General features: G+C 37.4%; 1 protein-coding gene across 2 annotated transcripts in view; it reads left to right on the top strand.

The window, feature by feature from the left end:
* The window catches only part of CPT1A (carnitine palmitoyltransferase 1A), a 68,253-nt gene extending 53,660 nt beyond the window's left edge, over positions 1-14,593 (top strand). For both annotated transcript variants that reach the window (XM_006264856.4, XM_014604203.3), the window contains exons 15-19: positions 629-763; positions 4,558-4,710; positions 6,094-6,198; positions 8,953-9,045; positions 10,808-14,593. In XM_006264856.4, coding sequence (XP_006264918.1) covers positions 629-763; positions 4,558-4,710; positions 6,094-6,198; positions 8,953-9,045; positions 10,808-10,894 — 573 coding nt within the window. In that variant the 3' untranslated portion in view covers positions 10,895-14,593. The remainder of the gene's footprint in view (positions 1-628; positions 764-4,557; positions 4,711-6,093; positions 6,199-8,952; positions 9,046-10,807) is intronic.
* The last annotated feature ends 560 nt before the right edge of the window (positions 14,594-15,153 follow it).

Here is a 15,153-nt window from a genome sequence, read left to right on the forward strand (position 1 = left end):
ATTTTTAAAGATCACTATATTTGTCCTTTTCCAGTTACCCAAGACCTGGCCTAACCTCACCTCACCTCAATGAGTTTTCAAAGATAATAGCCGATAGCTTAAGGAACTGTTGATTTTTTTTTTTTTGCATATCCTGTCCTGACTTGCATTTAACTACCACTGATTATATAAATTAAGAGATGATGGGTAACCATTTGGTAATTTTTAAAAGCTGTGTAAGGAAAGTAAAATGCATGCAAGTAGTTTCTGGGAGCTTGTCTATTGACCTACTTCATGGGCTTCAGATCATGCCTAAACTGTTTGAAACAAACTGAGAGGACTGTGAAAGGAAAACTTTGTGTGGTAGGAATCCTTGTTAGGTTTTTTTGTTGAATGCTCTTGAGATGACATCAAAAGCTTTGGAAAAAATAATCTATTTTGTTCTTACATGCTTGGGGAAATAACATAACGCCCTAAAGGTTGAAAAAGTACTAAATATTTTACTATGGTTAGCTAAATTGAGGAGTGACTATTCTTAACTCTGTTCTCCATTATCACATTAATGTGTTGTTTTATAACTGAAGGTAAAACCTAAGTTGGCTTCTTAATCTTTTGGGTTTTGGGGTTTGTTTGTTTTTGCCATTTCAAGGACATGGGAAAATTCTGCTTAACTTACGAAGCCTCTATGACACGCCTGTTCAGAGAGGGCAGGACAGAAACAGTTCGCTCGTGTACTACTGAATCATGCAGTTTTGTTCGAGCCATGGAAGATCCAGCTGAAAGTGTAAGTTTGTTGCAACAATCCATTATGAACTCATCAGTTTTGTAAGACACATATCCGGTAATAAAGCATGCCTTTCTGTGGCAGCACGCTTGATGCTCATGTGTGCGCATATGCATGCATGCATGCGTTTATTAGACTCTGTCAACCCAGAAATGCTTTTAGCCATAAGAATAAATTACAGAATAGGTTTTAGGCAGACAAGGTTTTTTAGGTAAATGTGACATCTTTTATTAAAACTGAGAATAGGTTTTATACATTTAAGTATTACTGCATCTTTCTTTCCGTCATGAGAAATACAGTTTAGCATAATGATAGTAGTCATTACAACAGAATTGTAGTGTATGAGAGAACTTCAGTAAGTAAAAGCCAAAGTGATTTTTTTTTTCTTAAAATGTCATATTTTCACCAGCATAAATTTTGCACCATTTTTATGTGAGAATGTTCTCCTGTTAGAAAAATGGAGCATATAAATATTATTGTGAGGTACTATTCCACTCTGTGATTTTTCTTTAAGATGCTTGCATGTACGAGAGTAAATATTTCAGAGTGACTGACTAATGTCATGAATGCTTGCAAGGGTACACAAACATTTCTGGTGGACATCCTGTGGTGATGTCAATAAAATAAAATGGACGTAGACTATTAAACCACTGTGCATTTTTTTTCTGGCTTGTACCACGAATTACGCAGCTGCTGTTCATCTCCATTAAGGGGTAATATTAAAAGCAGTGGTCCTGGGTATGAACTGCTGCTGGTTCTTCAAAAAGAACTGTTCGTAGAGCTTCCTTTTCTTTAAATACATCAGTATTTTATGGCATAGCTTTATCCTGGGTCTTATTTACCAAAAAATTCTCATTTAGTATCAAATGCCTTGTTAATCCTCTTACTCTGTTGTACTGTAGCAGCTGTCCTGCAAAATAAGGAATTGGAGTTTAGCAAACAGTTTAATCAACTATAGCTAGTTGTAGCTATTTATTCACTGCCTCTAAGGAACATGAAGCAGGACAATAAAGCCATAAAGATTCAGGGTTGTTCATATACCTTAGAAGTACAAAGTGCATGTGGTCTAAAACATTCCTTACCACTCAGCATTTGTGCTACATTAATAATTAAAACCTCAGTATGAAAATGAGCTAGAGAATTATGAGCTAGATAGTGTTGTGTGAGCAAAAGTGGCACTTGTTTTTAGGGAGGGGTTTTATTTTTTATTTTAAATGCCTTTTCATATGTAAGTGTAAGAGAGATCCTAAATATTTAAAAAAGAAGTGTACAAGAATAAGATTTTCTCTATTGTGATTAACTGGGTAAACAAAGCAAATTATTCTACCATTCCAGAGTTGGTAAGATAAAGTTTTATTAAACAGCTGTGGAGTGTCTTCACTGTTTTGTGAATATACTGTATTGAGAAGCCAGAAAACATGGTTTTTTTAACTACAAATTGTCCATTTCCTGACGCATTCCAAAATTCTGAAAAGTCAAAAACTGAGGACACCTTATTATCAGACTGAATTATTTAAATATAGGTTAATTATCACTTCTGATTTTACTCCTGGAAATTAGACATTTTCTAAATCAATCTCCCTTGTGGCGCTGCCTTTATGAACTAATCCAGTTTTCTTCCTGTTTAATAATGGCTTTTGATGTTCTAATGCTCCCTGGTTTTAAACAAAAATGTATAGTTGAAATGTCAATCTTGTCTGAATTCGTGAAGAACTATAGAAACTTCCCTCTGGCCTCTAAAGGTTCTTAGATGGACAGTGCCACGTTAGTGTCGTATTTTGCAAGATGACTAGTCCCTGTATTCTGATAGGAAATTACAAGCTTAGTTTTTCCTTCTTCAGATGTACTGATAAAACTACAGTCACTATTGACTTCAATTGGAGTTGGAATGCTTGGCCATTTTGAATATCTGGACCTATAATTGTTATTATTCATGTATTGTGAAAAGTACTTTTCACTATGTGAAGTTTTAGAATACTTTCCTGAAGTCATGGTTGTGTCCCAACACATATGAACACTTCAGCATTCAAGTTTGAAAATTTGGAACAGGGTTCAGTTCAGAATATCCTGAGAAAATGCTTCATCTGTTTGGCCCTCTCTTTTCAAGATAAAGGTTCTGGCCAAAGCACTTTCTTACTGTAGAACAGATGACTTGACCCTCTTGATTTAAAGTTTTTTTCCAAGCTCAAGTTGGACTTCTCTGTAGGCATTTCTGCTCATGTTATCATTGAGATAATGCCTTTTTGCATGTTTTGTTTCTCCTGTTCCTACCTCTGACTCAGTCTTCCTTGTTCCTCAATTTTCATTACTTTCCCCTTTTCCTGTTCCTCTAACTCTATTCCCTTGGGGCACTTCCTAGCCACCTTCCCTTTTCCCCTAAAGATTTGTACTCTTAGATGTCAGCAGTAGTTCAAATGACTAATGCGATAGGTCATTTTTTTGCCAAACAAAATGCCGTTTAGCAGGCTCCATATAGCTAATATACTATGGTGTGTTGTGAGAGAGATTAAGAAGTAACAGGTTATTATACTTCCAAAATGCCATTCCGTGGTATGAAATAATCTGTGCCAGAAAATATTTGGCTTTCTAGAAAATGAGTGTTGACATGTATTAACAAATATCTGTTGATATTTTATATTAATATTAGACCATCTATCAATCTGTCTTCCTGAAACAGCTGTTAAGTTTCCAGCTTTTTCAACAATTAGATGATATTTGCTTTTTGTAGCTATCTGAGCAAAACAAGACAGATGCACAGCATAAGTTCAAAAAGTTAATCCTTCAGGAAGCTACATTTTTATGAAACCCAATATAGAAGCCAATTTCTTCCTCCTAGAATCAAAAGTGGGGTGAGTTTCCTTGTTCAAAGCATCAAATCTATTTTCAGCTGCTGAAAATATCTCTCTCTAGATGGTGGCCAAGGTGCAACCTACAGGCCCATCCTGCCCTCAGAGCTGTCATCTAGCCTGTATGACTCTGTACTGGTTCAGCAATTCAGTGGCGTGGCAGTTAATTAATGCTGCCACCACTTGTCCTGCTGCCAAATTTCAGGACCCATGGGCAGCCCCGTAGGCTGGATCTAAAACACAAAGCCACTACTTGGCTTGAAGGACTGGAAATTTGGGGTGGGAGTGTTGGCTGCCACAGCTCTAGGACCTGCAGCAATTAATACTGCCACCTTCAATTCGGCCTTGCGTAGCCAAATGATGCAACTCTGGATCCACCCTACAGACTGACCCATGGAGCCAGTTGGGTTGAACACCATTGCTCTAAATGGAACGTAAATACTGGAGACAGCAAGTGGGGAAGAAACGGTGAGAAAACCCTGATCATACCCATTTCACTCCCGCTTCCAGCATCCAACTCTTCACCACTGTGTGACATAGGTGACCCAGTAAATGGCAGTTCTTATGTTCTTAAACAGCTCTGAGGGTCATACTACCATTACTAATGTGGCTGTTTATAATCATTTTGTCTTTAACAGGTTCCATGAGTTATTGCACCCTTTAGAACTAAATTTATCTTCGTTATAATTGATTTACTGAAGGAAACTGTTGACATAAATGTTGAATCCTGAAAATTAATCAGGTTAATTTGAAAAGTTTGAGCAGCCAGTTCTGCCATTTCACTTGCTCCTAGGCTGCTGTCGGTTTCTCCTCATACTTGGTCTCTGCTTGCTTTTGTCTTGCACTTGACTCTTAATGCTGCAATTTGAGAGCCATTGCTGTAATTTGGATTTTTTTTCAGTTCAGGTTACCAGCCCTTTATTTTACTTTATTTTATTTTTTTTTTAGACTGAGAAGAAGCTTAAGCTACTCAGGATTGCTGCTGCTAAACATCAGCATTTGTATCGCTTTGCCATGACGGGTGCTGGCGTTGATCGCCATCTCTTCTGCCTTTATGTTGTGTCCAAGTATCTTGGTGTTGATTCTCCTTTCCTTAAGGAAGTAAGCAACTTTTAGTCATAATTATCAACTAAGCAAAACATCAGTTATCAGTAATCAAGTTTTTCAGGTATAAGCTGTGTATGTTGGTTAGAGTACTGTAATTTTCCTAAGGAAAAAGGTGAATTTTGTACTGGACCGTTTAAAATTGTCATCTGACAATGGCTGTGTTCAGGTTTTTGTCTGCTTTTTGCAAATAGCTACATTTACTGCGTAATCTTGCATAAAACATTATTTTTGTAATGGAGTAGATCTTAGTGGTGATTCAAAAGAGAGATGGCATGTTACTCATGTAAGATAAAGGGTTGTATCACTCTCTCACACACATGGGTTTGCATGTATATGCAGTTGTAATATTTCTCTGTTAATGTTTTTGATTATCCCAGTGACCGAAGGTACGTTTATTGTATTGCTCAATGAAACTAGGCAGTCTGATGTGGTCGTTTATGTGTGTAAATTCCAGACTTTCAAAAATGATTCAGCATTGAACTTGATTTTAAATCTCCTAGGTGATTAAAATATTTTTCTGCCATCTTCCAAATTAAAGTAACTCTCATGAGTGTTCATCATCAGGTTCACTGAGGTCACATCATCCAAAATGAGATGATAAAGAAAACAACTTTTTTCTGCAGTTCTCTTTAATCTTTTTTTTTAGACTGATGTGCTGTAATTAGAGATTATATCAGTGATTCTTAACCTTTTTAGATGCAAGGTACCCCTCTATAACTTTTTTTCTGAGTTTCAAAAAATAATTTCACTCACTTCGCTACAGAAAATAGAGCAATTTGTCTGTTGCAAAAATTTCAGACTACAAGTCAGAATGTTTTTGACACACTATGAATGATTTCTGTCTGAAATCTCTGGGTTTATCTTGTGAATCATGTGTAGGTGTTTGCACATCTAGCACTGCTAATATTTCACAGTACACATAAAAGGATCTCATGTCACCCTGATTGAGAATCACTGGATACACAGAGCCCTGATATTGCTGTAAGGTCATTACTTTTTGGCATCTTGTAGGAAATCAAGGGCCTGATCCAAAACCCGTTAGTTAGTTGGAACCTTTCTGTTTAGTTGAGTGGGGTTTGGATCTAGTCCCAGTCCTTATTTCAATAAGTGTCCTCCAGGCATACTATAAAACAGACTTTTGTTTGTTTGTTTGTTTGTTTGAATATATGGGATTACTGTCAAGTATTCAAATGTTGCTATTTTAATTGCTTTTCCTGATATATAAGCCATTTACTTTAATCTGTTCATTACATTGGAAATGATGTATTGCTTTATTGAGTAGTGTCTTATAAATTGCGTTGCTTACAGCAGTTACATATAACACTCAAGCTGCCCAGACACACATGTTCAATCATATATCCTTCATGTCTCTTAAAGGTTTTATCAGAGCCTTGGAGATTGTCAACAAGTCAAACACCGCACCAGCACATAGATCTGGAGAAGAACCCTGAGTGTGTGTGCAGTGGAGGCGGCTTTGGACCTGTACGTTTCAAAGTTTTTCTTTTTTTTTCTTCTTTTTTGGGGGGGAGGGGAGGAGGGTGTTTTTTAACATCTTAAATGAGGGCCTAGTTTGAATACTTTATCTTAAAATTCTCAGCTCCGTAATCCGTGAAGATTCTTGGAGGATTCTGAAAGCAGGCATAGTCATATTTTCCTAATATACATTGAAATCTGTTTGAGGGAATCTGTCTTGGTTTTGTTCTTTCTTACCCCACTAGGAGAATGAGTAGGCCCTAAGACAGAATATATTCACCAGTTAGCAAGCATTAACCATGCCAGTGAGACCTGTTGGAGGACAGGCTCACTTCATCTCTTACTTACTTACAGGATTTGTGTATGTTGTGACACGTTTTCCACTCTTTGCTAAACAAGCAGATAGGACGTAGAATAGATATAGATGAAGGCTGAAGCTCCCTGTAGCTATAAAGTAGGCCTGTGCGACGTGGCTAGTATTCGCTTCAGATTCGGATGATTCAGGGGACCGCAATTCAATTCAGTGATTTGAATCACTGCTGAATCAGCCAAATCCCTGAATCACACAGGCCCATCCCTCGCCTGCTCTCCCAGTCCCGGCAATGGCTGCCCTGCCCGCCCCAGCTCCCAGCACTTTGAAAAAAAAACCCCTGACTTACTGGGTGCTGCTGGGCAGGGAATGATCCCCACTGCCCCACGCTACATGGGGGGCTCTGCATGAGCCCCTTGATTTGCTTCCTCTGCTGTCCCAGCCCCCTTCCCAAAGCTGCCCTGCCTACCCCAGCTCTGGTCCTTTAAGAGGAAAAAAAAAACAACCCAGTCTCACTGGTTCCTGCCCAGCCAGGAGGCAACCCCTGCTGCCCCATGGGGGGCTCTTCCACAGGCCCCCAAAGCTCTGAGGCTGTTGCAGGAACTGGGTTTTTTTGGGGGGGTTTATTATTTCTTAAAGATTGGGGGGGGGAGCAAGCAGGGGATGGGCCCTGGCCAGGGGTCCCCCCATGGTTGGTCTCCCCTGCCCCCTACTTACCAGCTCCAAGTCCAGCTCTCAGCTCTGTGCTGCAGTGGGCGGGAACTGCCCGAATCGCTGAAGCTCTCCAAAGCTTTGCAAAGCACTACTATAAGGTTTTTTTTGTTTGTTTGCTTTTGTCATACCCTTCAGTCAAAGATGGGGATGGCAGACTAAATGTTTCTGTGGTACAGTTCTACTTGGTTATCTAACGAGCTTCAAAATAGTTTTGATTCACATTCTTGGTATAACTTTTCGCTTTTTTCAGTGGCTTGTAATAAGTTTAAATTGAAATGCCAGTAAAATTAAGGAAATGCTGCTGCTGTGGTGGTGTAATAGTATGCTTCTGACTAGAAATGGGTAACCTACATTTTTCCCCCTAAATGAGATGTTTACTTACCCATCAAGGTTGTCACAGAGTATTTCAGTCTCTAGCGTCTTGGTTGTGGGGTAACGTGATTTGGGAAATAGTTTATGAACCACAGGGTGCATCTGCATGTGTAATTAATGTGACACGATAAGCTCCTGAGCACTTTAAGCTAGAGAGAATTGCCCCTGGTTCCATCATTGCCAACTTCTAGAGCAGGACGGAGGGGCGAGGCAGGGAGCAGGGCAGAGGGAGGGAGTTCCGTCCACTCCCTTGCCAACGCTTCCAAGGAGTAGAACGGGGGGGCAAGGCCAGCTGTGCTGGCCTCGCCCTGCCCCCCCTCCCCCCCCCCGCTCTGTCTCCTGTGTCCCAGCCATCATAGCAGCGCTCCATTGTGCCGCCACCTCCTGTCTGAACACTTCTTCGCACTCTGATAGGCTGGTTGTCAGCCAGTCGGAGCATGAGTAAACCATTATAGACAGACATATTAAAGCTTTTATAATATTAGAGTTGCGCTCATAAATTTGTGCAGAAATAACAGTAATTCATCTTAAAATTTCATGAAAATCCATTTTTGTGGATTTCAGGGATCATTTTTATCGTATGGAACCTCTTAAACTGAACATAGTTTAGGGCCTCAGCATGTCATAATCCAGCACTGATTTGTGACCCTATTTTTTTATTGTTGCGACTCCAAGTTAGGGAACCAGTGCCATAAGCTCTCTTTTTTGGAGTTGCATTTTGATATTTTGATGCTCACATGCTGGTAATTCTGAAGCCTAATCAAAGAACTGCTTAGAACTAGTTGTGCAGGTGTGTTAATTAAGCAATGTACATAAAAGGAATAATCCCAGAATTGGGAGGAAAAGCCTTCTGAAGATCCTGTCCAAGCCCTATCACTGGGCTGGGTTGTTTTGTCTAAAACTAAAAACAAGTTTTCATAAACAGGGAGCAGTGTATATTTCAACATTTACATTAAACAAATGGCATTCATGAATTAGACATGTAGGGGAACTAATTTACTGTTTCACTTAATATAAAGGGCCAAACTTTTGTATACGTATTTGGGATTCCAAACCTTAGAGAATGCCTGTGAAGCATCAAGAGTTAGAAAGTTGTTCACAGGAATGATATATGTTTTCTTTTTGCAGTGCTAAAGTAGTAAAAGGATTGGGTGATATATTTAGAATCTGTTGATTGTTTGCAGTTTGGATAGTTGAACAGTGCTGTTTCACAAAAATTCAGTAATTCTTTGAGCTGACTCATAGTTAAGATATTTTTAATTGTTTTTACTTTACAGAAAACTTGAGTTATTTTTTAAAAATACAGAAATGAGTTGCACAATTATATTCAAATATGGCAAAGAAACCTGTTAAATCCTTTCTCACAGGTTGCTGATGATGGCTATGGTGTATCTTACATTATTGTGGGGGAAAAATTAATCAATTTCCATGTGTCCAGCAAATTCTCTTGTCCTGAGACGGTAAGTACTATATAAAGTTAGAATTATATCGACTCTTTCAATATCACCTAATAATTGCATTTTGGGAATCATTTGTAATATTGTTTTTGAGTCCTGTTTTTAAAGATATAAAACCTGTACCTGTCAATTTTGATTTTTTTTCTTGACTTGCATCTCTTTCTCTATCACAGAAACTGCACTGTACAAATTCATCTAGACTTTCTCACACAGTGAAAAAAATATGCTTTGCTATTTTAGTCACGTATTTAGTGTTCTTACATTCACATGGGATGACCCATATCTATCCAATACCCACCAGATCATGCTTTCCCAAATCTTAATAAATAATATCTTTGTTCAGGTTTTTCACTAGTTGGAGACAAATTCAGATGTCAATTTCCCAATTTTTTTTTTGAGTCACCTAGTCTGAAATACAACATATAGTTTGTAGAAATAATGATTTTAGGTCTTAACTCTAGGCTGTATGTCTTGGAGTACTCAGGGGCAGCTGCTTGATTAGAATCAGATTTGGTGTATTAATATCCATTAGCTTCTGGGGATTGCTCTATGTAAGCCTCATTCTGTTCTTATTGTTATACTAGCCAACTGCCCATCAAGAATTGGGGGGGGGGGGGGGGGACTGGGATGGAATGCCACCACCTAATGCCCCATACTGCCACTGTTCTGCTTCTTGCAGCGCTGGCCTCGGCTCCCCCACCCTCTGTCCAGTCCTCGGCGCAGATTCGGAATCATAGCAGCACTCCCCCATGCTTTCCAACAACCAATCAGAGTGCGAATAAAGCATTAGGGACAGACAGGCAGACAGACTTAGGTTTTTATAATATTAGAATTCTGTGCTTCTATGAATTTCGGCTAAGTGGCAAAGCTGTTGTTGTCTTCCTCTAACTTTTTAGGTTTGACGTTAAATTGCCTGTGAGATTAATGTTTCCTGTGCTACTATCACTGATTCATCAACAAAGATTAAAAAATAAAAGCTTTCATCCTTGCATAACTCAAATTAGTTGCATTTATTGGCTCTAAGATACCTTGGATTCCTGTTTTAGTTGCCAGGTTTACTACTGCATGACTCAACAGTGAAGTCAAAGTTCCATTCACAGAAGGAAGAAATTTTATCAGTAACCTTGACTTCATTGCTACTACTACTATTACTACATGCTTTGTTGAGTTCTTTACCTACATGACCCTATATTTAATCTTAACTCCCTCCTTTCATTACTGATTTTTTTTTACTTACAAAAAAGGAAAATGGGTTCAGAGCTTATTGTTAACAGCTTAGATCCTTATCATTCAAGTATTCACTATATTTTGTATAATTCTTCATGCCAGGAAATATGAGGTCTTGATGTAGGAATACCTTCTGTGTTTATGCTTCTTTCAACATTTATCCTACGTCCTCTATATCTTTCTCCAACATTTTTGTGTTCTTGGAAAACCAGTTATCAAAAAGTTGTCTTTTTTACATGACAGCTTTTGAGGTATGTTTAAATTTAAACATATGATGAACATGAATAGTGTTTCACTTTGAAATTAAACTCAACTTTGTGTACAGGAAAGTTAATGGATAATGGAGGAGGGTTATTCTGTCAGCAGTAGGATAATCTTTTTCTACTGGTTTAAATTTTTTATTCTGTTTCACATTCTGCAGCTTACTTCATTTCAAGAGTTTCTTAATTACAAAATGAAGGGAAGGAGATGGTCAAAGAAATATCTATTCAACATGATTTTGCATTACAGCTTTTCCTATATTCTTTTATTCTTTTAGGATTCTCATCGTTTTGGAGAGAACATCAGACGAGCAATGATTGACATTGTGTCTTTATTTGGCTTTGGTAAAAACTCTACCAAGTGATTGTCTTATATCAATGCAGTCAGTCTCTTGCTGTTGGGGTGAGAACTCTTCTGATCAGTGAATGGAAATCAAAGCACATACTAAGCAACAGTTGAGGGGCACCTGAGTCACAATTATCTCTGAACAAGGATTCCTCATCTTGGGCGTAATTCAAATGCTCCATCATTTTGCAGCTCAGAAGAGTTTTCTTTCCACAAAGGATGGCTTTTGATATTCTATGCATTTCTAGAAATACAGCAAGACAACATTATGTGAAAGCATATGTACTCTAACTACTCTAGGCTTATCTAAGTTTTGTGTACATTTGATTATTGTTACTTTAAAATCTGAGTCTACTTATATTCCATAAATGAAATGATAAAATGTATTAAGTTAACCTCAAAATGGCAGTAAAGAGTTAATATGTACTGGTAACAGAATATTGATTAAAATGTATCTGTTGCTTCTATCAATGACCAGATGGGGCATTCACTTTCCTTCACCTTTTAAATATAAATGTAACCCTGACTTAACTTGAATGTAATGTTCTAGCTGAAAAAATATCTGTGCTTTTTTGAAATACGTATGTTACAGTGGGTGATAAAATGCTTGCATTATCTAAGATGGCAGGTGTCATCTACTTTTTCTCCATGTTTTATAAGCATGTAGTTTTACCACAGCTTTAATTGTACTGCCATATGAAAGGGCCTGCATGTTTGTTCAAGCCAGTGCCTTACAAATGAAAGGCCCTACATCCAGGAAAATCCTTACACTGTGAGGTTGTTTGCATTATTTCTATAAAGTTTCTATGATGGAATAGGTGAATGGGATTGGACATAAGCTCTTAAATAATTTATTTTGATGCAACGTAAGGTAAAAGTGAGCATGTTTCTGTGTAGTGCAATCTGGCTCTTTTGTACAATGAAAGAACAGCCCCTGGTGAGAAACAGAGCTCAGTTCTTTTCAGAACTACTACATTTCTTAGAAAACACCATTTGTCCTGTGGGATATCAAATAACACCTAAGACAACTGCTGCATTTTGTGCACAGATTCTCTTAGGTTTCACAGATTGTAATCATTAGTAACAAGTAAACTTGTTGGAAAATCTACAGCAGCAGACTGACTGAAGCTGAAAACTGCAGCTTGTTTCCTCTTATACCATCACTATAATTCCCTTCATCTACATGGGGAAAAGGTTAGGAGTTCACACCATAGAAATAATGGTCCCAGAAAAGAAAAATGTCTGTCTCAGATCCCTGCCTGGGCAGGTCATTGATCAAGTTAAAAAAAGATCCTGCCTGAGGAAAGCAATAGGAGGGAGAGAACTTGCGTAGTTTCTCAATCTTAAAAAGATTGAGAGTATTTTCTGAGTAATACTTCTAGTTTTTACATCTCTCTCAAAGATTTTCATCCTGAACGATATGCAAATTTAACTCCTACATTTAAAAAAGAGGCCTTGATGAGGGTCAGAGCTGAGTAGTTATGTAAATATTGTAATGCAAGAACCCCACAGAAATGGGCCAAAGACTTTTTATTTGGTCAAGGACAAAAAGATTATGACATAAGCCTTACTGCAACTGTGGCATCTAATCAAACAGCTGCAGCAATTTCATGGTTAATTGTCCTTTTATAGCTGCAGAAATCATGCACTATTTATATTGACCACTGACCAATCTGTTAAATTAACATAAACATGTTAGCTTGTAGAATAATTTTTTTATTAAGAACACATTTAGGTTGACTCTCAGGTTTTAAATGTTTCAAATGTAATTGTAGTTAGTGCAGTTATCAATGCAATTTTACATTCTTTAACAGAATGTAAACATGATTGGCACAGGAAGAATTGGTTTTTATTGTACATGTTGAAAAGGGTGATAAAAAAAGTGTTATGTATTTTTATTTGCAGCAGATCCTAATTTCCAAACAGATCTTGCTTGCATTTCATTTATGTTAGAATGTTAACTGCATGTAAATAAAATGTACTTCTTTGGATGTAAATCTTAGAAATACACAGTGAATGTAAGCTATCATTAATAAAGCAATTAATTTAAATTGTCATATTCTCCATATTGTGTATACTATAAAACCACTCATTTCTGTTTTCTTAAATGCCATAGGAATATGACTAGTAATTGCTATTTTTAATTATTTTTCCAGTATGTTGTATTTAATATTAGAGTCACTATTGAGTTAAAATATATTTCAGAAAAAAATGGATTGGTTACTAATACTTTTAATCACTGATTCTAAAACAGTGAAATAAGAGAAGGAGAGGAGGAAAAACTGAAGTTGAATGGACATTAGAATTTGGATGGAATGATAGTAATAAACTATTGCATGGCAGTAAGGAATTGACTGGATCCCTCCGCTGCAAAATTCCAGATTTCAAATTTTTGTTTCAGACCAACACGGCTACTAAGTACACCCCTGAAACATGGAAGATGCCGAATTTCAGCCGATTTTGGATTTTAAACTTCTTTGCAGAACAACAAGGAAGTTTGTTTGTTTTTTTTGCCTCCCTACCTACCATCTGACACCTTCAGGGAGGAATTCTACCTGATCAACACATCAAAAAGCTACTCAACACAGCTCGCAAAGACACTCTCATGGACCCAGAGGGACAGACTTCCATCTTCAGCTCCCTCTGTGCAAAAATGAAGTTTATTTCCTGCCTATGGGGACTTTTTACCATCTTGTACCATCTACACTTTTCCCAGAGCCTGACAAAGGGACTTTGATTCCCAAAAGCTTGCAGAAAAGGACAGTTTTCTTGCCATTTTCCAGTTGGTCTAATAAAAGGTATCATTTTGGAATCAAGAGTTCTAGTTTTTTGTGTCAGATTTCTAAGGGTAAATTTGTGAGAGAGAGATTAGAAATGGTTTAAAGGTATTTGGATGTTAATGTTTACTATGGTTAACTACTAATGCTTTTTCAACCTTAACTGTTTTAAGGTTTTTTTTGTAGAGAATATAAATTTAAGTACTTAAACTTTAGCCCCACACATTTTCAAATTTACCAACCTAATCTATCCCTTTTACTGCATTTTTGCTTTCCTATATAAACATTACTTATTTAAATATAAGTAAATTATGTTCATTTACTCCACTTGTAATACTGCCTTTTTGTTGTCAGTTATTTACATCCAACTCTGATTTCTTTAATTGTGTCTATATATTTATGTTCTCCCTTTTTTCTGTGACTTAGAAATAAAAACTAAGGTTTTTGCAATTACCACTGCTACCACTACCACATCTTTTTATACTTCTCTACATCTTGCTCTCCCCATTCCTATGTTCTTGGACCCATTTGTTGTACATTATTTCATCTAATTAGAACATTTATTGAAAACCTAATAAGCAGACAGCATTCCTGGCAGATTCAGACTGGTGATGGAAAAATATTTACCTCTTTTACAGTGATTTATCTACTGAAATATAGCGAATTAGCAGGTATTTAGATGATGCAATATAGGAACAACTTGTCTCTGTGATAGTGTTTTACATTGCTAATATAACCCTGTAAAAGTCTGTCTGTATATCATATATTTTATAGCATGATATGGCTCAGGACATGCCCAGCATTTCTTTTATTGTAATACACGCCAAACTTAAAATTCGTACTTGAGATCTTACATATCCTCCATCTCTGGAAGATAGCACTCTGATTGTGTAATCTGGAATTTAATGTAAAAGGAATTCCTCAATAAAGATTGAATTGTTGGCTGGTGTGTAGTGTTCTGCAGGTCCCTGTGCTGCTTCAGCTGGCATGGGTCAGGTGCATTTTGTACCCTACTTAGCATGCTCAGTCCCAGGTGGCTGAGTCAAGGTCTTGCTAAACTTATCCAGCTGGTCAGAAATAATGAGCTCCTTGGGGGGAATCCTGGAATAAAAGTTTTGAGGTTGTTATAAAAAACCTTCAAGATGGAAGGCAAGTGTGCTGCTTCTGACTTCTAGTGGAGGAGACCTTCAGAACATAAAAACTTGTCATTTGAACCAAAATATAAGGCAAACTAAAGCAAATGGTACTCTTCCCTCAAGATAAATTGAATCATTTGCCAGTTTGTGACACACATTCATGTACAAAAGTTCTAATGCTCAGAACAAAGAAAAAACAGGTGCATTAAATTTAGGCAACTGGTTTGTGGAAATTAAGCTCTCTACACAATGCAGGCGGAGTTCTGAATGACTTGAAATAGGATCCAACGTGGTAGAGGATTGAACAGGGAGCTGACCAGAGTCCAAGAATATGTGAGAACAAAGTTAAATTCTGTTCTCTGTCT

This window comes from Alligator mississippiensis, chromosome 2 (assembly GCF_030867095.1).
Source record: "Alligator mississippiensis isolate rAllMis1 chromosome 2, rAllMis1, whole genome shotgun sequence".
NCBI lineage: Eukaryota > Metazoa > Chordata > Crocodylia > Alligatoridae > Alligator > Alligator mississippiensis.